Source organism: Tyto alba, unplaced genomic scaffold (assembly GCF_018691265.1).
Source record: "Tyto alba isolate M040663 unplaced genomic scaffold, T.alba_DEE_v4.0 Super-Scaffold_13, whole genome shotgun sequence".
NCBI lineage: Eukaryota > Metazoa > Chordata > Aves > Strigiformes > Tytonidae > Tyto > Tyto alba.
This window is the reverse complement of record NW_024881275.1, coordinates 37,043,229-37,069,680: the sequence shown is the minus strand read 5'-3', so window position 1 is coordinate 37,069,680 and position 26,452 is coordinate 37,043,229. Positions and strand designations below refer to the sequence as shown.

Sequence of the window (26,452 nt, the reverse complement as noted above, 5' to 3'; positions counted from 1 at the left end):
TATTATAAACAGGTTGCAGAGCGAAATTGCAAAGCAGGAAGACAGAGTTGGCATAGGTAAACTGAACAGCACAAAGGGTATTTTACTTTTGTCCCAAAGGGACCTATCTATGAAATGAAAGAGATCCTTTTTTGGTCACTCCTACTTAGAAAGAAGACAATTTGACTAAGTGTGTTTAAAAAGGGACATAATTATTATCGGGGCATTATTCAGGAGCCTTCATCTTGCTATCAAATAAAGCTTCAGTACAAATACACTGTAAAAAAAGCTTCTAATTAAGAATGTGATCATTCATACCCAGAACAAGCAGAAAGAGCTACACAACAATTCTGAGAAACACAGTTAGACCAATAATACTAGAAAGTGACATCAGTGAGAAATTTCAGCTGACAAAAATTTAGTTTTTCTTCCAATAACTATCAGTTTACAATTAACATTCCAGTATTTAATAGTATCATTTTATTTACCTAAAATAATGATAGAAATTTAACTGTTCAGCTGTATTTTAAGTATTACAGATTGTGTTATTTTAATCCGTTGAAAAACTTTTTTTATTAAATTTCACTTGAAATCAGTATTCTCTTTATGGTAACACCATTAGTAGCTCTAACAGTGAATGTCCTAATTTAAACTGATGGCAAATAAGTGAAAAACAACTGGCAAAGACTGATGGCCAGAAGAATAATGATCACATTTTTCACAGAACACCTTCTAAAATAAAAATAAAATAATGAAGAAATGAAAATAGAAGCAGTAACATTCTAAGCAGCTCATATTTCAAAATTGTCTTAGGAAGCTTTGGCAGCTTTTTTTGTTTCAGCGGAGTGCAAAAAATTCAAAGCTCCGCCTTTAAGAATAGGCAGCCATCTAGGGATTATTTCTAGATTAGTGCCTCTACGTAAAAGAAAGAACAGGAAGCAAAGGGAGAGGCAGCTTTCTCCATAATTATTGATGTTTTTCTTCCTACTTAGATCTCCAAGAGAATTGATACTACTGTTGTTTCTGAGTGAAAAATAGATACCTTAGAATAACTGCCTGACAAGTTAATCAAGTTAATTTCTAATACTTGCACCCACAGAAACTCTAAATAATGAGATGTAATGTACATGAACAATACAAATGAACTCCCACAAACTAGTTTTGAATATAGGTGGATCAACAGACATTTACTCGAAGTACGCTCCTCGAAGTTTTATTTCATTTATATTTAATTTTAATAACGTTGTCAGCCATCGCTGTTAAATAAGTATCTTTCCATAGTATTCTTGAGTATTTTTGATGAGCTTTTCTGTTAATAAGGGACATTCTAATGCAAATGTGTTAGAATTGAAAAGGCCTCACTTTTATTGGTTGGCTTGGTTTGATCTTCCCAGTGTAAAAATTCTTTGGCATCCCTGCTAATGGCTTAATTAAATACAGTACATGAACAACACTGGAAGAAACTCTTCTAGCCACTGTGGATGTTCAACACCCCAGAACAACATAGTCTTATGGCTACAATTTCTATAGTGATTGCTAACATGTTTGGAAAGATTAAACTGCACGTTCACCAATTACTTAATCTATGCTTGTGGTTTATCTTAAGAATCAGTCTAGGAAACTGAAAATGTTTATTACAAGGCAAACAACAAAGTGTCCAGATAATCAGAGTAGATTAAAACCGTTATGTAATAAGAAAAAAAATCTGGAAGCTGTACCTGAATTTATTCCAGATTTGTATGTATTCCAAATGTAATTAAACATGATGCATGACCAACAAAAAGCATAAAATGTATCTGTTGCTGCAAATGAGCACTCCCAGTAAACTCTAGTTTTACATTTCAGACATTAAGCATAGACAATTACACTCATTACAGCAACGGCATGCGCCCACCACCCACCCTCCCCCCAAAAAATAAAATATGCAAACTGATTTATGTCTGACTTTATATGCTACAGAGATTATGGCATATACTGTGGCAACTGGATGTTTGTTAACTGGATCCAGGACAAACTGAAGTTTTTTTCAAGCCTCAAATCAGAAAAACATGGCACAGAATTTGATTTCAAACACCCAATCTTTAATCTTACCATTTCTCTCACAGAAAAATCCCACAGAGGGTGCTGTGCTGCTTAATTCCCAATTCTTTCAGAGCTGACCAATTTAAAAACCACCCCAAAAAAACAAAACATAAAAGTAATTTATTAGACCTCCATTTGAGCCGCCTCCTCCTCCTCCCATCCTCAGTGGCTTTGATCATTCATGGTGGCCATTAACAGAAAAACAAGTTTGTTAGAGCTTTTTGAGATGAAAAACGAGGATAAAAATAAAGAGTAAAAACAACATTTCCCAAACATTTCTCTTTACCTTGGCAGTACAGACTGCTACATTAGCAGGGAGCTGGGAAAACTGCTTCAACTCAAATACGTCTCGCACTGCCCACCGGCTCAAGCGATTCTCAGCCTTGCTGGATCCAACCACATTCTGATTTGAATGAATATATGCCACTTCTTGAACACCATCTGGTACATTAGGGGAAAGATATAATCACAATCAAAGATGTTCATTATTCCAAAACCTTGAAGGTACACAGTTGTACTGAAGAAGGATATTGTAGTTTAAAAGAAGTTTTACATGGAGTTGTAAAATTTGTTACGATTTCACTTGGCACAAAGTTACTCAGCTCTATGAAATTAACAACAATCATTAGAGTTATTCAGATTTATCCAGACAGTTTAATACTGCTTCCATTTCAGTGTGGATTTTTTCAGATGGACAAAGACATTTCAAAGCATCTATGATTTAATGGCTGCAATATTAATGTTTAAAGTTAAGTCTCTAGCAGAATAAAATCTTCTACGTAATATTTCAAACTCCCAGATCATGATTTTTTTTTCATGTACCTAAGATTTTATTTAACATCCCTGTCAAGACTTGTAAGGTTTTACAGTTCAAATATTTAGATCTGTGAATTCTTAATAAATCTTCAATCCTTGCATCTTTCAACTAACAGTAAGTGTTTAACAAAATATTACAAAGCAGTCCATTACCCCATAAGACAGGAAAGTAAGGCTAATAGGTAAAAAGAGATACAGAAAGACATTACTAAATAATTTAGCAGAGCATTTATAACTATCTCGTAACAAAAACATGTACAACAGGAAGAACTTACAACCTGCCAACAATGATAAATTAAACATATGTTACTACTTTAGTTGAAATAAAATCAAAGAAGCTAAATGACTTGTTACCTAAATATCTGTCCATTGATTCCACTTTCTGCTCTTGATGTTCAAATTCAGTTTTACTTGCAGAAGTTCTATGCACAGCATAATTCATAGATTTCATTTGTGCAACAGAGGTATCTTGAACAGCATGAAGCATTTTAGATCCAAACCGAACTCTGCCTTTCTGGATTTTACACTTAGAACTTTGCTGTCTGGCATGAATTTTCTCAACTGGTAAGTTATCTTCAGAGGATAAAAATTCATCTATATTCTGAGAATCACCTTCCTTTTCTTTCCTATTGGGCTTCTTTGCTTGTAGCAGAGATTTGAAGACATTACCTAGTCCATTGGTATGGGCATGTCTTTCTTTCCATTTTGGAAAGCTGAATGTTTTTAACTCTCTTGATTCAGAATTATGGGAAATTTCAATATCATCAGACTCATCACTTATGTCGCTTGCTCCTTTCAAATCTCTTGTGCTGTTCTTGATGTCTTCAAAAGACATGACTTGGCTGAAATTTGACTCAGTACTATGGAATCCAAATTGCCTACTGTCTCCCTTAAATATAAACCCATCTTTTTCTTTTGCTAACTCTTCACAGTTTTCAGATGTTGACCCGTGTATTTCAACTTTCCTAGTAAGCATCCGTTGCTGGCATGCTGGAACCTGGGTAGGAAAGATGACATCATCATCCTCTTCAGAACTGCTTTCAGTTTCCATGACTATATCGCTTCGTTTTGAAATGCCTTGATCCTCACTTTCTCTGTCCCCTTCCTCCTCTGAGCCTGATAGAACAAGCCAGTCTGTACTACGCATATCTTGTTTACCAGTTCCATCTGGTGATTGAGCAGCTTTCCCATGCTCTGGAACAGGCACATGGCTATGACATTTCTGAAAATCGCTGTGCTTGATAGTTACATTTGTTCTTGTAGTCTGATCATCAGAACTTGAATGATGAGACTTAAAATTATTATCCCCTCCTTTGGTAGTTTCAATTTCTCTCTGCAACAACTTAGAGAATCCACACTGCATTAGGGAAAGCTGTCCCTTTGTTACCATTAAATTATTTGCATTGCAAGGCTTCCTCTTGTCACATTTTTTCACAGATGTTTCCAGAATATCATCGTCACTGAAGTCATCATAAAAATCCACTTCCTCTCTCTTTAATTGTGCCTGAATGCTTTGGGGACCTCTATCTTCTTTACAGTCTGGTTGTTCATACTAAAAAGAAAAATAATTTACAGCAAAGGTATTTAAAACATTAATAGATTATGGAACACACCTAATTCCAAAGCAGTGGGAAAAAAAAAAAAAAAAAAAAGTGGATTTTCACTATGTTACTCAATCAAAAAAAATACAAAAATAATATTACAATACACAAACAGAAAGCAAATACAAAGCAAATCATAAAGAGAAATTACATTAATGTATTCAGCAGAACAAAGTTTTTAGCAGAACAATGAAAATTATAAAAAATATTACGAATGAGACAATATATGAAGCATACTGCTAAAACAACCTATTTCTTCACAATATACACCTGCTTTTTTCTAGTTTATACTAATCTTGTTGCAACTTTTCATCTTTCAAAGGTAGTTTGAAAAGTGACTTCATGTTTTAAACCTCAGCACTGCTTTTTTTAATTAATGTTATTACACAGTCTCACAGCAGTGATCAATCTCCTTGTATATCGGGGCTAACACAGTTTAAAAGCGCTACGAGTAGAAAACATTCTACTCTAAAATCAGTTGAGGCCTACAGTAATCAAACAAAAGTTACCCCCAGGCAACCTTAAAACATTTTGAAGATACATACGTCCAGAATACAGCTCCAAAACTGTGTACTACTGAGACATGAATTATGACAATATGTAAACGGGAAGTCAGAAGAGTAAATACTAATCTTTTATACATGAAGAGAAGTTTTAAAATATATTAATCTTGATATCACCCTGCTTATCAAAAAGCATTTAACATAAAATAAAAGTCAGTCACCAAGTCCAAGGTGAGATCATGACCATACAGTGATGTATTAGCAATGTAGGATTATGACCAATGTGATGGCATACTGATTTATATTGATACTGACATTTGCCAACAGAAATCTCCAAAAACAGTAAGAGACAGTGACTAATTTTTAGTACCAGTGTGATCTAATCTAATGATATTTTCACACTTAGAGGCCATATTGTAGACCTAGCTGTTTATTTCCCAAATCACCTCAAAACAAGTGTTCAGTAAAAAAACATTCATAAAAATGCTCCCATTAAACCCAATCTTTTAAGAAAAAAAATAAATAATTCTTGATCCAGACAGAAACCCTTAGACAATTAAAAAAAAGAAAAAAAAAAAAAAAAAGCCAGCATTGAGCAGACCACTGATACGGTGGGAATCCCTCTCTAAGTACCTCAACTAAATAACCCGTGTCTTCCACAGAGGTCCACAAAACCTGAAGCAAGATTTCAATCCTCTCAACCAATTGTATTCTTTTCCACAATTCTCTCATTAGAATCTTCTAAACAGCAGTTTAGAAGTGGTGTGAGGTCCCCAGCTGAATTCTTGATCAGAAAGCTGTCATGTCTTGTAATATAAGGCTGTCACTCTTAAGACACTACAGAGCACCGCTTTAGTAAACAATATTGCTCTGTAATAACAGCATGTTAGAAATACCTTCATTGAGACTAAGGATATCCAAGTGTTGTAAAGGTCACAGAATACTGTATTACCAGGTGTTCAGAATATTCCATTTTAAATACATAAATACAGACAGCATGACATTATCTAATGCTTTACTATATGTTAAACAAGAGGCAAACAGACAATAAAAGATGGCAAGTGCAATCTGAGGTAAAAGTATTATCAGCCTAACAACATACTGTCCACATTTGCCACTGTAGAATCAGGAAACAGAGGGACTGGCGCAGGTACCTCACCTTTTCCGAGCTGCATGGAGGAGTCTCTTCGTTCAGCCATGTAGTTGCTGTCATTACTCCTGCTTCTACCCGTCCTTCCCTCTAAAACAATCAAGAATGTAAGCAATAAAAACTGTACGTGTTCAAGTTAACAAAAACAAGCCCAGAAAAAAAGCTCTTCTTTCTTTCTACAGAGCTGTAAGCACCAAAGGACAATCAGCAAAGTCCAGACTAAGACTTACATTTTGGCATTACGCTTACTTTGATCTATGTAATCTTTGATTATGCTTTTGATCTAACACCCAACCTGCAGGAAAAGTAACATACTGCATGAATTGGGAGGATCTTACACATACACTTTTTTGATAATTTTAAACTTTTTTCCAACACAGAACAATTCCTACAGTATTTATATTACATACTATATTTTAATTTAATGTAGAGAAGTTTTGAGCTTAATATCCACAAAGTACATGTTCTTACACCACATTACTCTTTTGACTATGCTACTGATATACTGCTATATCACATTTCCCAGCCTCTTCCTAGCATAGGCAAAATAAAGAATAAAGGGAAGGACAGAAAGAAACCCAGAATAAAGCTGCAATAAATTCCAAGATGCAAGTTATCTGCATATGCACTATGGAATTGGGGCAACAGTCTTTTTAGAGTAACTAAGAACTTAATCTTAAAATATGAAGCCTCATCTATTCCCTTCCACCCTGTAACATTTTAAAATACAGCATTACAAGGCATATTTTATTGAACAATTTTTGACATCTCAAAGCATAGGTTACTATGATTACAAAAAATATTTTTATCATCAGAATTCTGGCTTAAAAGGGCATTCTGAGCTACTGATGAATAAAAGGGGTCTGTGCACAAAGCTGACAATATGTGAAAGTATTTAAAAAATAAGTTACAGCATTTTTATTAGGAAAAGAAATGCATTAGCAAACTTCTGAAAATTATAACCCAAATCTCTTCCAGTCTTTTGTTTGATTTAAGGCAATTTATCTGGTCTATGTCAGAATGAGAAATTAGCATGCCTACTTCAATTAAGGCATTGCATAGACAGGTACAGTTTAAGTTTCATCATTCTGTTTTATAAAGTGTTTCCATTCAAAATTATGATAAAACATCTCATGAGGAAAGGAAAGATGTAAAACTAATATCCAAAAGTAACAGGGTAGGACTTCACACCTCCAGAATTTCTTTGGTAAGACAAGATCCATGAGTCCTAAGTTTGAAAAGGTTATGGATCCCAAAAAGCTCTCCTTGATGTTCCTTTGATCCTTGCACTGCCTCGAAATACCTCTTGGCATTTTCACTTCCAACCACTGCACAGTGAAGTTGCTAAAACAGAACAACACAAGATTTCAGAAGTGTTTGCTCCAACAACATGTCAGAATTTCCTGGCATCCACATTATATACAGAGCTTTAGTTGGAGCAGGCAGAAATTCCTAAGGGAGGATATTTTGTTTTAATTTCCCTGGCAGATGTTAGTATAATAGATCATGGTATAACATGAACCTGATTGGGTTTACTGAATAAAAAAAAAAAAAAAAATATTTAAAGTCTTTTATTTCACTGTTGTCTAATATCAGATACCTACTATACACACTACTGACACTCCCCTATATCTTGAATACTCATCCTCCCACAATACTAAATCTTACTACTTTTTCATAGTCCTTTGAATTGTATGCTTACTTGGTAAGGACTAAATAAAGCCACAAGCTTACTCCTACCGATCTCTGAATATTTTAATTATCATGCATTCTTGCTAAGTAGACTGAAAAGAAGTGACTTAAAAAAATCTTCTAAATTAAAAGGAAAACAAGTAAATAGTTTGTCAGGCAGAATTAAAACATTTTTGAAGTCAGGAAGGCTTAGCTGCATTCCAATGACTGCAAGTTTTCAATACTTACATAATTGCTCTATTTGATTTTAAGTGGAAGAATGTCAAAACCATGGTTTTATGGATACCAGACCTGTAATATTTTTTGTAACTGTCTCTATGCAGTTGGTACTTCTTCAGCTCTAGTCACATTTAGTTCTAGCACTGAACAGGCATTTTCTGAGACAGTACATCTCTTGAATTATGTAGGCCAGTAACTATACAGTAAAATTCTAGTTTAACTTTAGCTAAGCACAGTTAATATCTTTCTTGAATTATGCACAGTATTTACAAAAGTATACTTTAGGATACGTATATAATTTATTTGAGTTTCTGTTATGTCAGATTTCAATTTTATTTACATCAGATTCTTCCATCGCATATGACTAGGTCAGACAACCAAACACCACTAAAAATAATGCAGCAATTTAAAAATCAAATAGAGCCCTCAATGAAAATACATAAAAATACAATGAAAAGCATGGATGGCAATATTTAGCTGAGAGCACATTTGTATAATTATTCAAAAGCCACACATCCACACGCACTCAGGGTTTCTGAATTTTCATCAGCAGAAAAATTCCTTTTCTTCACAACTTAATGAAAATTTCTTATCTGTGCTCAACTGTCAATAGTGAGGAGTGCAATCCAACTGTAGACTAAAAAAAGAAAAATCCCAGGTTTACAATTACTCTGTTTATTGCTTCTTAATCAACTTGAAAAACACAAGTCAACTTGAAAAAAGCACACAAGAGTTTTTCAAGAAGTTTTATACATGCCTTTTGGAAATCCAAACAGACAATATCCAAGTCTTCACCTACAAGATCACCAACTCTGTGAAGCATGACTCTCCTCCTTCAGGATTTTAGTGAAAACAGTTGGTTGTAGTATGTTATTTTGTTATATTTATATTGCTCAGTTAGTTAGCCTTTCTGAGACCTCTCCTACTGAATACTTGCTGTTGAACTGAATCCTTAGAAGTACTTCACACAAGAGAAACTTTCAATCAGGATGCTCTCTAAGCTTTTCCATGAATGTGGATATAAAGAATAAATCAAGTGGTCTGAAGTAATGCCCATAGAGCAGTACAATTCCTGCTCCAGATGTGTACGAAAACTAAATTATTAGCTTTTATGTTTTCATACCACTGTCCCTCAAAAGTAGTTTTTGGACTTACATTGTTTTATATTCAACTTGCCTCATTAGTATATGATTTCAACTATTAATACAATGTCTTTCTTCATTTTGAGCTTCTGATAAGACTCTGAAAATTGTCCAATTATCTGTGAGCCCATCGCCTACTTCTTTTAATTTCTTCTTAACAAGCTTCCTATTTTTTATTTAGATCATTTTGTCAAAATTAAACAGAACTCTAATGGCTTTTCAGCTTCTACAAAACACTGAATTTAAGTGAGATAAAGTCACTGTTACACTTTTGAAAGTAACATTTTAAGCAGGCCATATACATTACTGAGAGCAGCTCAAGATTCGATCTTTTAGCTGTGCATTTTCTGACTACTTGCTCTGTAAAATCAGGTAATCTTAGAATCCTTTTATTTATCACTTACTTAAATCTTAGGTGGATAATGACAATTTGTACACTACCTATTTCCCACTCATTCAGCCTCCAACCTCCTCCTTGCAAATAACCCAGCTACAAAAGGGTGCTTGTCACTGAAGACTCATAACCAATTTTTTCCTATTTATGGCCAAAACTTATTAGGTTAATTAATTAAACTTCATAAAGCTTTCTTTAATATAGTATAGACTGTCCACCGAGGTGACCTACTTTGTGTTTTCTACGCAATGCATTCTTCAGAAGAACTGCATCTCACTGATTTTCTTCCTTTCTTCAAGTTTATATGCCTATAATGTCAGTATCTTAACTTAAAACCAGTCATCTTATTTCTTAACTTGCAACTTTTGTTGAGAAAAACATGTTCATATTTCATCTAGTTTCTTATTATTCTGCAGCCTGCTTTTTGTTGATCATGTTTGAGTTTGCTTATTTTTTAATTCTGACCTCATCAGGAAACAGTTGCTAGATGATGTGTTCCACAAACCATGTATTTTGTTTTTCCCAATCTTAGGTGTTTAAACCTACCAATGCAACTAGAAAAATGTAGAGACAGCAGGTGTTTCAGGTTCAATATTCTGGCAAGCAACATAAGTTATTATCTTCAGAATAGCAGCAACGACAAGCTGTTTCCCTTTCCTTTTATAATCAAGTTTTTACAGGCAGGAGCATAGCAACGCCTTCTTTCTATAGCACAAGCATGATTTTTGCCCTATCTTTGATAGGAAGAAAGCAGCCTGAATCAGACTGATGCAGATACTAACTACATCCCTCACAGATATGTTTTACAAGTCTTTAAATAAAAGGTTTCTTCTCTGTATAACCTGATTAATCTATATTATGTAATCAAACTGTCAAAAGTTACAGAAAAACTTCAATACAAATATAATTCTGTTTTGTTCTTTGGTAACTGTTGAATGATATATCTCTGCTTAATAAGTTAAGGTAACACCACATATCATAAAACCAAGGTAAACTACAATTTTGCTATAGGCTAGCCTAGTTTTCAGTCACTGAAACCACTAAAAAGAGTTCCCAATTTAAATAGTTTGTGAACTTTACCTGTTTATAAACTTGTCGCAAGTACATCATCTCCTCCACAGTTCCCAAGGATATCAATCTAAACACTTTAACAGCTTTGTACTGGCCAATTCTGTAAGCTCTGCAAGGACAGGGCATATTAAAAAAACATTTTTTTTATCAGTAAAAAAAATAAGAGAGAGTTCTTAGGGGTAGTAAAATAAATAAATAAAGGCATTCCAGTAAAATAGGTGTAACTAAATTTATGAGTTGGTTGTGGGTTTGGTATTTTTTTTTGGTTTTGTTTTTTTTTACTTTTCCAAATTTTCCTCGGTATTTCATTCCCTTTCCCTTTCCCCTTTGTTTGCCATGTTTCTTCCCAGGCCTATCCAGTTGAAAAAGCCTTCCCCTCAATTTGTATCAGAAGGCATGTCTCCCATCTCTCTTGGAAACACACCTTCCATTAGGTTTTCTCAGTTGTTTTCTCCTCTCTGTCTCCATTTGCTCCCGCACAAGCTATTCTTCTATTTGCATTATATAGGAGTTAGATCATGGATTACTTGGGGCAGTCTGTTCTTTCTTAACTTTACAAAGCACTTTGCAAGTTACATGATCATAAAAATGGTTAATGAACAGGCAGCGTTCTATCTAAATGGTAAATTCTGAGACTTCTAATGTATTATATTCCAGAAATTCAAGAAAGGGTGAGCCAATTTATAGAAATTGACAAGTCAGACTATGCAAAAAATTTCTTTCCTGAGGAAAATTTCAGTTGGGACAATCAGATTACAGAATTAAAGCACAGCAGAGTACAACATAGATCAAGTTCTGTATTTTCTAAATGTACCTGTCAATAGCTTGAAGATCATTTGCTGGATTCCATGTAGGATCAAACAGTATAACAACATTGGCACCAACAAAATTAAGACCCAGTCCACCAGCCCTAAAAATGTAAAAACGAAAAATCAGAACTATTTGACAGTAAGAAGACCAGAACAATTCTTTTTTCACTGTATTAGGTCCATATTGGTATATCCTTCCCCAACATAAAAAAAGAGCACAACAGAGATACTGAAAATAGCGGGGTACAGCCTTGTGCTATTGTGGTAATAACCACCAAGTACTCAAATAACCACTGCTGTAAAATGCTGTCTTCTCACCTAAGTAGCAAGAAGATTACAAACTGTATGACTAGCTGAGTCATAACCAACTGCTATCACCTTACTATAGTAAAAGTCCTGATTGCTACTTCATACCCACTGACACAGCCCAACTCCCCCAACAATTACACTGAAATTTGTAAACACTTTTATGCCAGCTAACATTACAGAAGCAGGAAAACTATTGCTTAAATAGCATTAAATTTAAATAGCATTGAATTTTACTTTCTCTAATCCCCGTATATAGTCTTGACAATAATGCTATGCAGTTTCCACTAAAATGGTCACAGCCATTACAGGTAAATCATATCTGTAAGACCTAACAACTCTCACAAGTATGTTTGTAACGTATGTAAGTCAACTGTTAAAAATACAGTTGGCCACACAGCTGCATATGAGGAACGTTCACACTGGTCATTACACGGAAAAAAGTCACTGGAAGAAAACTGCCTACTGTGGGGGTTAGGAGTCACAGGGGTACCAATTACATCACCTTAAAACATTCAACAGCTGTAGTGTGCTTTCAGGTAAAGCCTGCAAGACAGTAAAGAATTTGAGCATATGCCTAACCTGAGGAAGCTAACTAATACTCTGCTGAATCCAACAAATCTGCTCAGTTATTTGGAGTTTGGCATGGCACAGCTGAATGATTTGATAGGAACAAAAGTGAAGAAAATACCAGCTCTCATCCAGCTACAAAACAAGCAAATACTGAAAATCCTTTTCAACTGGCTCAACCAACATTCCTACAAAAACAGACAAGTTCCTATACAAGTACATGCTAAACACTATTATTAACTATTAAACCAGTTCTTCACATTGACATAGCGCTAATTTCAAGTGTGTTTTTTTCCTGAATGAGGTACCTCAAAATTGAAAAAGTCAATTCCGTTTAATTTACCAAGCACCTGGTTTTAACAGTTTCCTTTATATTCTGCTTGTTTAAAGCAGTGGGAAAGGTAAAGTTTCCAGGTATAAGAACGAATGGAGACAGAAACCAAAAGCTTATGGTGCCCCACCACTTTTTGGTCTTCATAGAATCCTTGCCAATGTAAATACAGTTGTGGCCTCTTCCTTCCAGGTGTGGTGTGGTGTTGGGTTAGTTAAATCTGGAAAGGGAAAGGATGTGGGAACCTGCCAATATTAACGGGGGTTTCCGTATGATGAGCATTCTCAAAGTTTGAAGTGGTGAATAAAAATCTTTGTATTTTTCAGAATACCTTACTGTATTTTGGAATTTTGGTGCATTTCTTTTTAGTGAGGATAGAATTCAGACTCTCATCTTACCAAACCAACCCTGCAGTCAGACTGAAACATAAGTCAACATGTTTTTCCAAATGCTTTCTCATAAAAATCGCAATATTTGGAACTGAAATATGAATTAAACCTCAGTGCAAAGCCTTAGTGCAAGTAAAACAGACTGACTATAAAAATTAACTAAACAGGATACTTAACTTTATAAAGATTTTACCTTTCAATATTCTTAGGTATGCCACAAAAATTCAGATACTCCAAAACAGAAAAAGAATGGTTCCTTTATCCTTCATGGACAGAATGAATGCTGTAGTTGGTTTGCACATTGTAAAGAATATCTTCCATTTTAGCTATCATATTATTTAACTAGCTGTAAGTCATTACTGCAAAATGGGCCATGTGAATTATTATAATATGGCTCAAATGAAGAGCCCTGTATGAAAGGTCTCATAACAGTTGTTACAAACAACAGTTTTCAAAATATCATCTTATTTCAAACTCCATATTGTGTTAAATAAATGGCTTTTTATATCCTGTCACTGTCAACTTAATACCTCAATGTTCAGAAGTTACAAAACAGTATCACGAGGATAATTTCCATGAAAGCTTTGAGTATATAATTCTATTTACCAAGGTAAGTTTTTTATAGTTTCTAAATTCTCTGTTTCTGTAAGAGCTTGTGTCAAAGTTCTTTGAATGTGATTACATGTTCATTAAAAATTATTTGCAACATAGTTGTGAAGAATTCAAATTAAATGAAGCCCTGTAAAAGTAAAAAGTAATGGACAGTAATAGAGATTGTTGAAGGTAGAATGGAAGTGCACACTGTAACTTTTCACAATAAAAAAACAATCTACAGATTTCTGCAACCACCATCTCTTCATCATCTATTCACTCCTCTTTATCTAATAAGTAAAACTGAGAAGTAGAAATGGTTTTTCATTTATAATTATTCTGAAGGAATTAATCTAGAGAAAGATTACTGTGGAAAACACAGAAAACAGTGATTTAGCTTTAAAGGTGGGAATATTTGCTGCTTGTATTTCTTCCAGAACATTACGATGGAACAGGACTGCATAGACTTCAGTATTGTACATATACAGTTCCCTTTCCTCAGGCTAGGCTACATCAATGGAGTTGCAAGCTCTGACATTCTATCAAGTTATAATCATACTTTTTCCCAGCAACACCAGCACAGGAATGAAGTATTCTGAAACAAATTTTACTTCATGAGCCTTAGAAGTTCCAACATATGTATACCTATTTCTTCCACAGGGCTCAAGGTTGAAATTAATGATCTATACCTAATGGGTTGATGAAATTTACAAGCTCTGAAGAAATCAATCGTATTTTCTCTCAATAGCTATAAAATATATTTATCCATGCAGCTATAGCTATCAATAAATTATTATGGATAGCTTTATGACTATGTTTGATATTAACATTAACTGCAAGATTTGAGGTCAAGTTATATGTATAGAAATTTTTTTTTAACTTTATTAAGGCCCAATTTCTCAAAAAACTCATAAACCAATTAAAATCAGGGTTACCAAATGTCTATGGGCTATACATAAGCAATTTCAGGCAGAAACAGCATTGCTAATATTAACAAAAATGGAATATAAACCAGGAACATTGTAAATTTAACAGTGAAGTCATCACCACTGTCTGCACTGTGGCTTGCTAATTTATTGATTAGAGCTTGGTGAAAAAATTGTATGTTGACTGTGCCAGTAGACTATAATGGCAGACTCAACATCACTATGCATGGAATTCATCCTTTGCAGAATGCACTTCCGCAGCCAAAAGACTGGGCAAGCATTTTCAATGAAAATCAGTATTTGGCTCTCTGAGCAATGAGGCTTTCAGAACACATACAAGTTGACTACACAGAACAGCTGGCCAAAATCTTAGCAAGAAAGTACAGACAGAAGAGTATGACCTAATTCTGTCAGCTTATTATGTGTTGAGTAATAAAGAATATACTGTAAAGTCCTAATGCCTGTAATCTGAGTATAAGGAAAGATGAATCTCTTGTAGAGCTGAAATAGGATAAATCACCTTCTGATATCCAAAGCATCACAAAATCAAAGCTGCTTCCATTATGGTATATCAGACAAGCAAAAAGGTCACTTATTATCTGTGATAAACTACACAATGAACTTCATTTTCTGTTTTCTTAGTAAACACTGGTTATACTGACTGCAATTCCATCATTGCTTCTTCCATTTACTCAGTAAGATAAGAAACACTAAAATCAACAGAATAAAGACTCCCATCTCAAGCACCACCAGCAGGCACGAAAAGATCACCAGTCTCCATATTCACAAACTCTAAGAACAAAGAGGAGAAAGTCCATCTCTGCTTACCTGACCTTAATTTTTATTTCTATGTAAATTAACGGAAGAGAACTGAAAAGGTTATGATTACACAACTGAACCAGACTGATAGAAGCACAGACTAGAGAGTCTTTCCTAATGCTATGGATGCAGTAATTTCCTGCTGTCTTCAAGGAAGACCGCTAAGACAAGGAATAGGGACTCATGAAGGTCTTAAGGAAGGCAATGACCAGATTCCACAGCTGATAGAGATTACAAATGAATGTTCATAACCAACACCACAAATCTCTTCACAACTCTGCCCACATACACCAGAGTATCTGAAAGCAGTACCGACATGCACTTGCAATACTATGTCTGACTTCTAATTAAAGAGAGGAAGTGTGGATCCTTCTATCTAACCCCAACATGCACACTTTCAGTACAGACGGACTAAAGTGACTCTATAGGCAAGAACAGCGTGTTTGCCATTTTCATCAAGTTTCACTGAGTTTTCCTCTGGACAGGAAGATTAAAGTTTCATTTTGTTCCCTTTCTGCCCTTGCCTCATAACTACATCCCACATGAAACATGCAAGTAACCGGAATTAAAAAAAAAAAAAAAAAAGAAAAAAAGAAAAATGAACGGTCATAATAATTTCATCAATTTTAGTTGAATGTATTGCTCTATTTCAAAAGAATTCACTAGCCATCATAAATTGATAAGCAGATCTGATAGATGAATATATTTTTAAATGACAATCCAGGATACTTTGAAGTATTTAAAATATATATATGCTAAATAACATGGTTAATAAACTACAGTAACACAGAGAGATCTTTTTTCAGTTCAATATAGCAATTCATGTTCACACTCACCTGCTAGTTCTACTACACAGTAAAAAAAAATGAGTCTGTCTACAATAAAATGAAAGTTTTTTGTGGATAATGACATCATAATGTCTTGGTAATAACGTTTAAAAACTGTTTCCTCACTCCTACGGCAACTGGAAATTTAAAACTAGGATTCAGAAGACCCACTTGTTTCAGATCTTAGAAATCCTCATAAGGTAGAGGAGAGTGGAAGGGAGGAAGTCTCCAGATATTTTAAGAAGCTTCAGACTACAGCAGTGAGTCCATCTTTACTAACAGATGAGAGAACAATTCACTTTCCCAAAAAAGTAATTCCTTGCAAGGTCATCAAGCAAATGGAGAGTAACCTATTTACTCTGGAGTAAACACTGAAAAGGCAGAATGAAACAGACTATAAGTTAAATTTTCTTACATTGTAGACACAAGACATATGTTAATTTCTTGAATGCCATTGAACTCTCTTACAATTCTGAGCCTATCTTCTGATTTTGTATTTCCATCAAGTCTTCGGTAATCTAGCCCAGATGCCATACAGTATTGTTCCAGCACATCTAGCAACTGGGCGGAAAAAAAAAAAAAAAGATTAAGTGATTACTGTTATCTTTTTCATTAAACATAATCACAGAGGCCATGTTTCTCAAATTAATTTCAATATAGCAAGCACTGAAAATGAGAGTAAAACTTTGCCATTTTGATATCAACATCCTTGACTCTCTTTAGTTGTGATTTTACTGCATTCAAGGTGACTAATGTTGTCTGCCGTGGTCTCACTCCACCCTCCAGTCCTGGCTGCCTGTCTCACCTCTAAGTGATGCTAAATCAGTTCAACCCAGTAACCTGAACAGTTTCCTACCATCTTAGCAAGTTACAATGACTTGAAATACAGTAAATGAGCAGCAGAGAAACAAGCTGGCATGCACCATCAGAGTTCAGAGGGATGGAGTGACAGAGACTGCAGTAACCAACAGTCAGTCTGGTCTTGAACACTGTGAAGTGCAGCTGAAGACACATGAGCATTTTACTACTAGGTCTAAATATTAAACACGCAGGCTTCCTTAAAGCCACAAAATTACTAAATATTTAAGATTCTGAACTGTCCTTCACACTATTATTTTTTAACATTTTGTAGTGCTATCATTACAAATACTTAAGTAAAGAAAACCGTATTATAGATTGCACCATTTCAGGAAACACATTAATCCCTAACACGAAAATCAAGGAACAAGTTCCCGGAAAGAGAAACGTCCATACACTTCTTGCTCCAATTAAGCACTGTTTTAACTTCAAACCGACTAGTGTAGTAAGTCTCAGGGTTGAAATTTCATCACTGCTGATGGTCAAAAGCCAGTAGAACAGTGGAAATGTAGCTACTTTCAGTGATCATAAAGAGGTTGTATGATACTTCACACTTTGCTGCGACACTGCTCTAACTCAAAATATACCCGCTAAATTCAGTATGAGCTATCTACACATGAATTTTAAAAGACTCTAAGGCAGGCAGAGTGTTACATTTGTTATGCCACCACCATTTTTACCACAAGATAACATAAGGTTTTAATATGCTTCTGCAGTGTGGCATCCTGTCCTCATCATTATTTCCCATAGTAGAGAGATAAAGGAAATGTGGTTGACAGCTGTCACCTCAGTGTTTTATGCTTCAGAAGTTTCTGCTGCAGTTAATTGATAAAAATCATACAGACCTCACCTTTGTGGAAAAGGAGAAAAGAAGAACTTTATCCTTGTTTTTTCGGAAGTGATTTAAAAGCTGCTGAAGGACCTGTAAACGGACCACAGAAGACAAATGAAGAGGTTTTATCTACAGGTCACCTCACACACACTTACTTGGGTTTTCAACCTTACACAGGCTACACTGTAATTAATTGATTGCAAAGCCAGAGGCGCAAGAAAAAACATTATTAGCATAATAAATGTGCCACAGGTAATGGAGATGATGGACCCATGCATTTTTCAGTGTTCTACACAGAAATCCTGTTTTTAAAAGGCAATCGTGCCACTAACAGGTAAATTCAGAAGCTATTTCTGTCAGTGCATAGACTGGAGCAAAATGTTTCTTATCTCATGCTCTAGCTCAGCTTGTGAATTTTTGCATTTAACAAATGCATACACTTCCCCTGAAAACACAAAGGTCTATTTAAGTTTTCTGTACTATATCTGAATTCAAAACTTCTTGGAACTTGTCTTCTTAAAATAATCAGTGAGATGTATGCCCCTCCCTGCTCCCACTCTGGTCTGTTGCTCTGTTTACAGTAGGATCCAGCTTCCCAGACTCTGCACAGACCTTGAAATGCCAGTAATCCGCCCACACACAATGTTCTTCTGGTGGGGAAGCAAATAATCCAGAGCCTTGTGTATAATAGTGATACTGTTATTTTCAAAAGAAGCATGTCCACATCTGGCAACAGCAGCTCCAGAGTACCACGCAGAAGCAATACACAAAGGGAAAGGAGAAATTTTCTGTACCATGTCTATAGTGTTCTCTCACTGAGCAATAAATATTTAAAAAATTTTATTTATTCAGTGATAAATACATAAACTGTTAATCAATACTGATTCCACTAAAAGCCTAACAAATCTTTGACAACCAAATAATGGTGAATGTTTATATTAATTTTACATTTCTGGATAACATCTAGAATATAAAATACCAATTATACATCACTTATAAGCCCTTTTGTGTATGTTAGCCAGCCAGTTACAAGTGAAAACGAGGTACAAACAAGGTAATTTTTGCCTGGTGTCATTGTACAAGAACATATAAACCAGCCATTATTTTACTAGGAAAAAATCCACATCAGGTAACATAACAAGAGCTAAATGATGTACATTTGCATTTTATTTAGTCACATTAAAAAAAAAGAAACAGAAGAAAAACAGCAAAACCAGTGACATGCTTTTAAAGTAGAAGGAATACAGCTACTGTATTACCATTGTTACTATTAAAGTACAGGTCAAATAACTAATTTCCTATAGAAGAACATACAAACAAATCCACCCAGACTGTTTAAATAAAATGTTTTGGAATTTTAGGTATTGTGGAGTAAAGAACAGCTCTGGAGAACAGGGATAAGTAACAAATGGTTTTGCACCGAAGAGAAAGAAATTCTGTGCTTGTACACCAGAGTATTATCCTGAAAGCTGTTAGCCTGAAAAAGAAATACTTGATCATACTTTAGAAAAAATAACATAATCTTTTTAGAGTTCACATGGATTTAAATGTCTATCTCCCCATTACTACACATTGTGAGTTGTCTGACTGTGATGAAATTTTACTTCTCACATTTGAGAAAACCTTGTTTGTTTACAGATGTCCAAGTTATCATATGATGGTTTTAAGCCTTCAAACCCATACCTGTCTGGTTTATGGTTATGTTTAATAGCAGAAGTTACTATTATTTGCAAGGTGCTCTGATAGGCTTCCTCCGTTTTCCTACTGAAATAATGGTAGCATGCCAGGGAAATAAAAATAAACCAATCTAACATAGTTACTCTTAAGAGATTTATATTAAGAACAGTATTCCAAAACTCCACAAATGGTTGTCTGTGGAAATATTATACGTGTTGTTTAAAAAAACAAGTTATTTCAAGTGCCCAGACACTTAATAGCCCTTTTCACTTAGAAAGCATAGAGTCTCTCTGAGCCAGAATTTTAACAAACTGTAGAAATAATCAGACAAGGTAGTAATGAGAATTACTGCAGGCTTTTAAAACTACCCTCATTCATCCTACTTCTTTTCCATGCAGTCTCCAATACTTCTGTGTGGACAATCTCCAATCTTTGTTTCAAAACCAGTGGAATCGCTTGTCCTTACACTTTGTAGGTCTCCACTGTCTTATTTCATGATTGAGAAATGGTTGTTTATAAATAAGGCATCACACTCATTTCAATTTCCATATATACAACTATTTCAAGTTAAAAATCAAGGCATGAAATTCATCTTGCAATATAAAGTGTAAGCAAATTCTTCTGAAAACTGTATGTTCTGCAGTGTAATTGAACATGATGGCAGAATACCACAAAAAAAGCTGAAGCTCAGATCACGCCACTGTGTATTACCCACCTCCCACTGCAACAAGGACGTATAGGTATACCATCAACGCTTGTATGTGCACATTTGGATTATAGGGACTGTTTTTTCCAGACTCTTGTCATAATCTTAACTTCAGAACAGAAAACCTGGGGTGGCATGTTGTAAACACTACAGCTTGCAAAACACATAGAGAAGACTGCAGCCACAGCACAAGGTAGGACACAAACACCAATATACTCCTCTCTCACACTTGCATTCAAGCAATTCTAGTTTTAGTGGAAGCCATAGGTGTATTCCATAATACAAAAAGCTATGTTTCCCTGTGTGTTTTCTCTTTGCTTGGTAAGACAACAAGAGATACTTCAAGCAGATAGGTTAACCTTTTCAATTCTGCAAAACAGTTTCAACTGCTTAGCTAATAAATTTCATAGACAAATCCCAGCCTTTACTCCTTTACCCCAAATAAATTTAAATAAATACCACAAAATTTTCCTTTGAAAATATGCTCATCTACAAAAGAATAATCACCTGTGGCCAAAATTTCTGTGTACCCTGTATTAAATTTTAATTTCAAGGACTAAATAGTGCCTATTCAGTCTATACTACGAGATGAAAGTTACAGAAGTATTTCAATTAGTTTCTAAATTTATTTGTAGAATAGAAAATGTAAAGTACTACAGTGGGACAAGTCTATTAGAAACACTGCACTAACACTTATTTATTTCCAAATAAAAGTCTTAAAAATATATAAAGTAGTTTTCAAGCTCTAGCACCTGTTGACTCTCCTTTGATTACGTTCTGATAGTAAGAGTATCTTATAAATGAAATACTTTCCGAAGGACTTTGCTTCCAGAGCATGAAAACCCAAATCATCTCAAAAAGCTTCTGTGTTAAAATTCAGAATAGAAAACAAAAAAGCTGGACAATCTTTTCTCACAAGACAAACCTTCAAAGAAATCAGGAGGGAAAAAAAAAAACAAAAACAAAACCAAAACCAAGCCACCACCACCCCCTAACAATAAAATCCACACCATCAGACACCTACAAACCAATTTTTGGCATCATTATTACTTTGAAGTTAAAATTAATGGACTCAAAACCCACCTTATTTTTCAATGATGGCTACTTGGCCCACTACATAAAACTCTTCCTTTCAAGCACAGAGGTATCACCACACAGTTCAGAATGTTGTTTATACAAAGATGTACTTAATGAACTGACACAAAATTCAAGTTCCCCTTAAAAGAGAAAGCAGACCAATTTCTTTCAAGGTAATCAATTCTTTCAATAATTCTTGGATAAATTTTATCCAGTTTGCAATGGTCTGAAATAGGCACTATGAATCTCTAAAACAAAGCACCATATATACAAAACTAAAGGTCATCAACCAGGCTGTCATAAACACAGTATTTGAAAATGCTTCTGCTCTATAATTCATAAAGTAAAAACCAAACCAAACAAGCAGAGCCCCTCATAAATTCTTATGTTGGAGGAAAGAAAGGTCCATATTGCTTTGTACCTTTGCCTACTACTACCGCAGTGTAGCATCCAATCTGGCTTTTCTAAAAGGTTAGACTAATAAAGTGTTCTGTGAAAGAATTATAGCAATTTTTTATTTTCTACAGAAATTTATATTGCACTTCTCATCTCTCATCTACCAAGCATACTGAAGAAATATTTTAAAATATAAATATTACTTCAAAACATGAGACTGGATTTTAAAATCCAGTTTCCCATGATATACACTGCACTTTTTTTAAAAATGGAAATTCTCCCCACCAAGGCTCTTCTCAAGAATATGTCCTTATTTAGGTTTTGGGTTTGGGTTTTTGGGGGGGACTGTAGGTTTCTTTTGTCTCGTTCAGGGTTTGGTTCTGTTGTGTTTTTTTTTTTTTTTTTTTGCAACTACCTACAATCTATATTTAAAAATACCTTGAAATACAGGAATATTGATCAGTTCAGACCAATAACAAGCTAAAAAAATCAAAAAGTAAATAAAAAACCCAATATATCAGGAAAGTCTCTAATGAGATAGAATGAAGATGAGCATTAGATAATTCACTAACAATAAAAAAAATGCAGGAGTAATCACCACGCTAATAGCTCAGTATTTTAAATCATGTATTACTCATCTCATTCTACTTACTTTTGGGCAATTTACCCAGAAATGTAAATTGGCCTGGACCTTATCCACTGGTAGCCTAGAGATTCATTTTCTAACCATGCGGATCTCTTCAATGTCTAAACATTCAGCCTGCCTGACATCTCATCAGTATCAAGCCATCAGCACAAGTTCAGTATACTTAGAAAGATCACAGCCTAGGCTCTTACTCCAGCACAGCAAAACCTTCTTCCTTACCACCCAAGTCCACTGCACACAAGCATGAGAAGAGCCTTACTGCTACCAGCCGAGGTTACACCCAGCCCACGTAGCCCTGAGAAGATGATGCAGTCTATGCTGTCCCAGAAGCAACTCTGACTTACAGCTATGGTTTGGAACAAATTCCTCCCAGTAGGTAACTCTGTAAGCTGCAGGATTTAAAGGCACATAATGTTGGCACCTCTGCCTTAACTCAGGCATTTTTGCTTGCCTGTGTTGCACACTGTGTCAAAAAGCACATAATAAAAATGGTGTAAGGCAGTGCTGGAGTGAAGTATGAAACAGCACCAAGAGACAAGTTTCTAGAGAAAGGAAAATCAGTTTTAATCAATAAAAGAAGAGCTTCATAAGCATCACTTGAGATCATGGACTTAGTTTTTACAGGCATGTATTAAATATTTACTGGTAGCTAATTTAACAATAAAGTTGTCTTTCATGAGGTAATTAAGTGTATATAATAAAGCTAATATGCAGGCCTCTCGTGCAATAACAGAAAAGAAAGATGTTGCCTGCATGATAACCAATCAATAAAGTGGTAACAGCCATTACTGTCACAGAAACATGGCCCTGCCCACTGCTTCCCACCAGTCCCAACCAGCAACTGTGAATATCCAGGTTTACAGAGAGCAAAAACATAGTACACTCCATTCTGCATAGCTTCTCATCCACCATCTACCCTTAGCTCAGGAACACTCCTGAACCTGGCATGGTTTTCTTTTTAATTAGCTACATTAGACATTTTTTCCAGTTACTCATCCTGTTCTGCTCTGAAACCAGAGAAAATCACCGTTTTTGAGGTTACGTTTTACAGGTTTACACTTAATGTGTTTATTTTGTTCATCTTTAGCATGGCTCCTGTTAACTTCATTTGATGTCCAAAGGGTTAGAAAAAACAGTAAGCACTCAGTACATCTTCACCAGTTTCATGCTACTCAAGATTGCGTAGGTCCCTCTCACATTCATCCTAAGACATTTTTTCCAGGTTGGAGAGTCCCAGCCTACTTGGCTGCTTCTCTCCCACTGTACTGATCACCTTCGTGGCCCTTCTCTGAACCTTTTCAAGATCTAACATATGCTTTTTGAGAGGAGGGACTGGAACTCCCCACAATATTGAAGGTGTGTACAAATCATTAAGTGTATAATGATTTTGGTTTGCTCTCTTTTACTTTCCCAGATATTTCTGATTGCCACCAAATTGATGGTTTCATAGAGATATCTGTTGTAATATTAAGACCCCACAGAAATGCTGTAAGGGTCATTTCTGTGGCCAGTACCAAGTATATGAAGCTAACATCTTAGGATATCCTAGCATCACAGATCACTCTTACCCAGTCTTTACCCAGAGGCACTCTGATCCATGACAGGAGATACGGGCTGTGGTACCACCACCATAAACAGAATGATTCAAAACCCGCAACTATGAAGTCTGTATTTTCTTATATCCATATACTACAGCAGCAGATGTGCTACTAATACTTATTTTTCTTCTAAAAAACAGGTTTACCTTCATTTTTCCACTGTACTTTGGATCTGAAATTGTTTCAAAGGCTGCATCTTTGCTTAACTGCACAAAATCTGGAAAACTGGAAAACACCTGGCTGCACACCCGTTTGATATGTGCTTCCTGGAAGAAAAGCAGAAAAATTTTCAATAGGTGTTAAAAATAAGAGCTACACTGGGATACTAGTAAGCCACACAAGGAGGTAAACACTTTGAAACAAATGATCTGCCAAAGTAACTCAAGCAGAAAGAGTTATGTATTTTTATCCAGTTCATTACAGAAGTGCTGGATAAAACATATCCTGTGTGTTTCGTTTTGCTTCATTTAGAAAAGAAAGAGGATCTTAATCTGAAATCATAGATTCTAGTTACTAGAATAAGAGGTGTCCAAAATTTCTTCTTCTAGGCAGAGACTGCAATAGGACTGGACGGAATTGTCAGTAAAAGACAGTGAATCTCAAAGTACTGGCATATTGATATTTCAGTGGCTATTTAAACACTCAAATGTTATCATAACAAAAACTACATACACAATATACAAAAAAGAACATGAAAACTATTTTGGTATATATTGTGTATAAGGCTGCGGACACTAATAGGAACATTTCCTAAAAAGCAAAACAGCTTTAATGGAACAAACTTGCCAAACTTAGTTAGGATTTTCTCATTTCCATTCCTTTGTGGCTTCTAAGAGGAAGTGGTAACATCCCTAAATACCTTCACTCATTCTTGGGATCTTAAGGATCACAAACAAGTATTTTTAAAAACTGACATTTATAAGTCTTGTAGAATACTTGACATCGTAACAAGATAAACTGATACCGTTCTCTCTGATCATTTTCTACTAAAACATGTTTCTCATTATTTAAAGAAGTTCAGCTCTGAATATACAGTACTAAAGAACAAACTCCACATCCCAATTGACTATTATTTATTTATTTGCACAAAGACAATTCTTTTACTAGGCACTTGTCATAATTGGAACAGAAATGGCACTAATAGAAATCACAAAATCATTCTCCTCCCTAAAGCTCTCCAATATTTCTATAACCCTTATTTTCAGATACGCATCAATGAAATAAACATACTGTTATGTAACATCTCTAGCTGTAGGGGCTGCATTCGGAATTACTGAATGGAAAAGGAATTTTGCAAAATATCTTAGTTTCAGTTAGTTAAGACTTTAAAAGGACCCCACTTTCCACAAGTCCATTTTTTAGATACTTCTGAAACTAACCTGCTGCTTACTAGTGCTGTCCGTCTGCAGCAGTGCGGCATGATTTGCAACCTTCTGTAGGATTGTCAGGTAACTGAAGCGCAGTGACTTAATTGTTTCACCATGAGAATTTACCTACCAAAAAACAGAATGTTTATGCAAACAAATATTCCTGAAAAGAAATAATCTCAAAAAAATGCTATTCTTACAAGGTTTGATGCATTAGTGATTCTAAGTAGTACTGTAATTGATCCCAAAGAGATGCATACTGTATTTCTAACAAAAATGTAGCACGGTGGTTTTTTTTTTTCCCCTCAGCTTTGTGATCCTCTTAATGGAAAACATCATCTTTAAAAGAAAAAAACCTCACAGCTATGTTCATAGTTTGATAAACATTTCAGACAGCATAACTACAGAAATTACTAAGACAACCAAGAATTCCTCAGTAGACAAAAAGATAGTAACATTACAACTGATTTAAATGTAAATCAAACCGGAGCTGTTTGAATGACTTATTATGCTACAACGGCTAACTAATTTACTGTAAAAATGCATAAAGTTTTATAAACATCTCAAGTAACATAACTCAAACAACTTCAAATATTCTACAATGCAGCAGCAGCAGCAGCAGGTACTTTTCTGGTTATGGTTGGCTGATTTGACCAATATTCATTTTCCTTTCCCTTCTCAAGTTACTGAATTTCACTGTTAACTTTGGAATAAGACAGTCTGTAACAGCATTTAAGTATCTGCAGGCCTGCCTACTGCCCTTTGTGAATCAAGTCCAATGGCATTTTATTTTTTACAAAACATCACAAGAAACAGAAGCCTGCAAAGAACTAATGCTAGTATCCATGACATATTAAACAGGCTGATAGCTGGATTGTTTTTAAAGAAAGATGCAGATGACTGAGTAAGCTACATCATTTGAAAAAACCCACCACTACACAAGAATCAAAACAGGCTAGAGGGAAAACAGGGAAAAGCAAGTATGAGACATATTCTTCTAAATATTTAAAAGATGTGCTTAATCTGAGCCTACTGAGTGATATGGGCAAAACAAATACAAAGCTAGACTAATTGAGTG

The 26,452-nt window shown here is 35.0% G+C and overlaps 1 protein-coding gene across 10 annotated transcripts in view; it reads right to left on the bottom strand.

The window, feature by feature from the left end:
- ERCC6L2 (ERCC excision repair 6 like 2) overlaps positions 1 to 26,452 on the bottom strand; it is a 112,698-nt gene that overhangs the window by 69,900 nt on the left and 16,346 nt on the right. For 6 of the 10 annotated variants that reach the window (XM_032985607.2, XM_032985608.2, XM_032985602.2 and 3 more), the window contains exons 9-18: positions 25,387 to 25,500; positions 24,154 to 24,273; positions 17,926 to 17,997; positions 16,633 to 16,778; positions 11,464 to 11,559; positions 10,659 to 10,758; positions 7,323 to 7,475; positions 6,141 to 6,221; positions 3,232 to 4,429; positions 2,348 to 2,502 (exon numbers count right to left, since the gene is read on the bottom strand). In XM_032985607.2, coding sequence (XP_032841498.1) covers positions 2,348 to 2,502; positions 3,232 to 4,429; positions 6,141 to 6,221; positions 7,323 to 7,475; positions 10,659 to 10,758; positions 11,464 to 11,559; positions 16,633 to 16,778; positions 17,926 to 17,997; positions 24,154 to 24,273; positions 25,387 to 25,500 — 2,235 coding nt within the window. Of the gene's footprint in view, positions 1 to 1,176; positions 2,231 to 2,347; positions 2,503 to 3,231; positions 4,430 to 6,140; positions 6,222 to 7,316; positions 7,476 to 10,658; positions 10,759 to 11,463; positions 11,560 to 16,632; positions 16,779 to 17,925; positions 17,998 to 24,153; positions 24,274 to 25,386; positions 25,501 to 26,452 lie in introns of those variants that run through there. The other 4 variants (XM_032985604.2, XM_042787607.1, XM_032985611.2 and 1 more) reach the window with 4 other exon arrangements.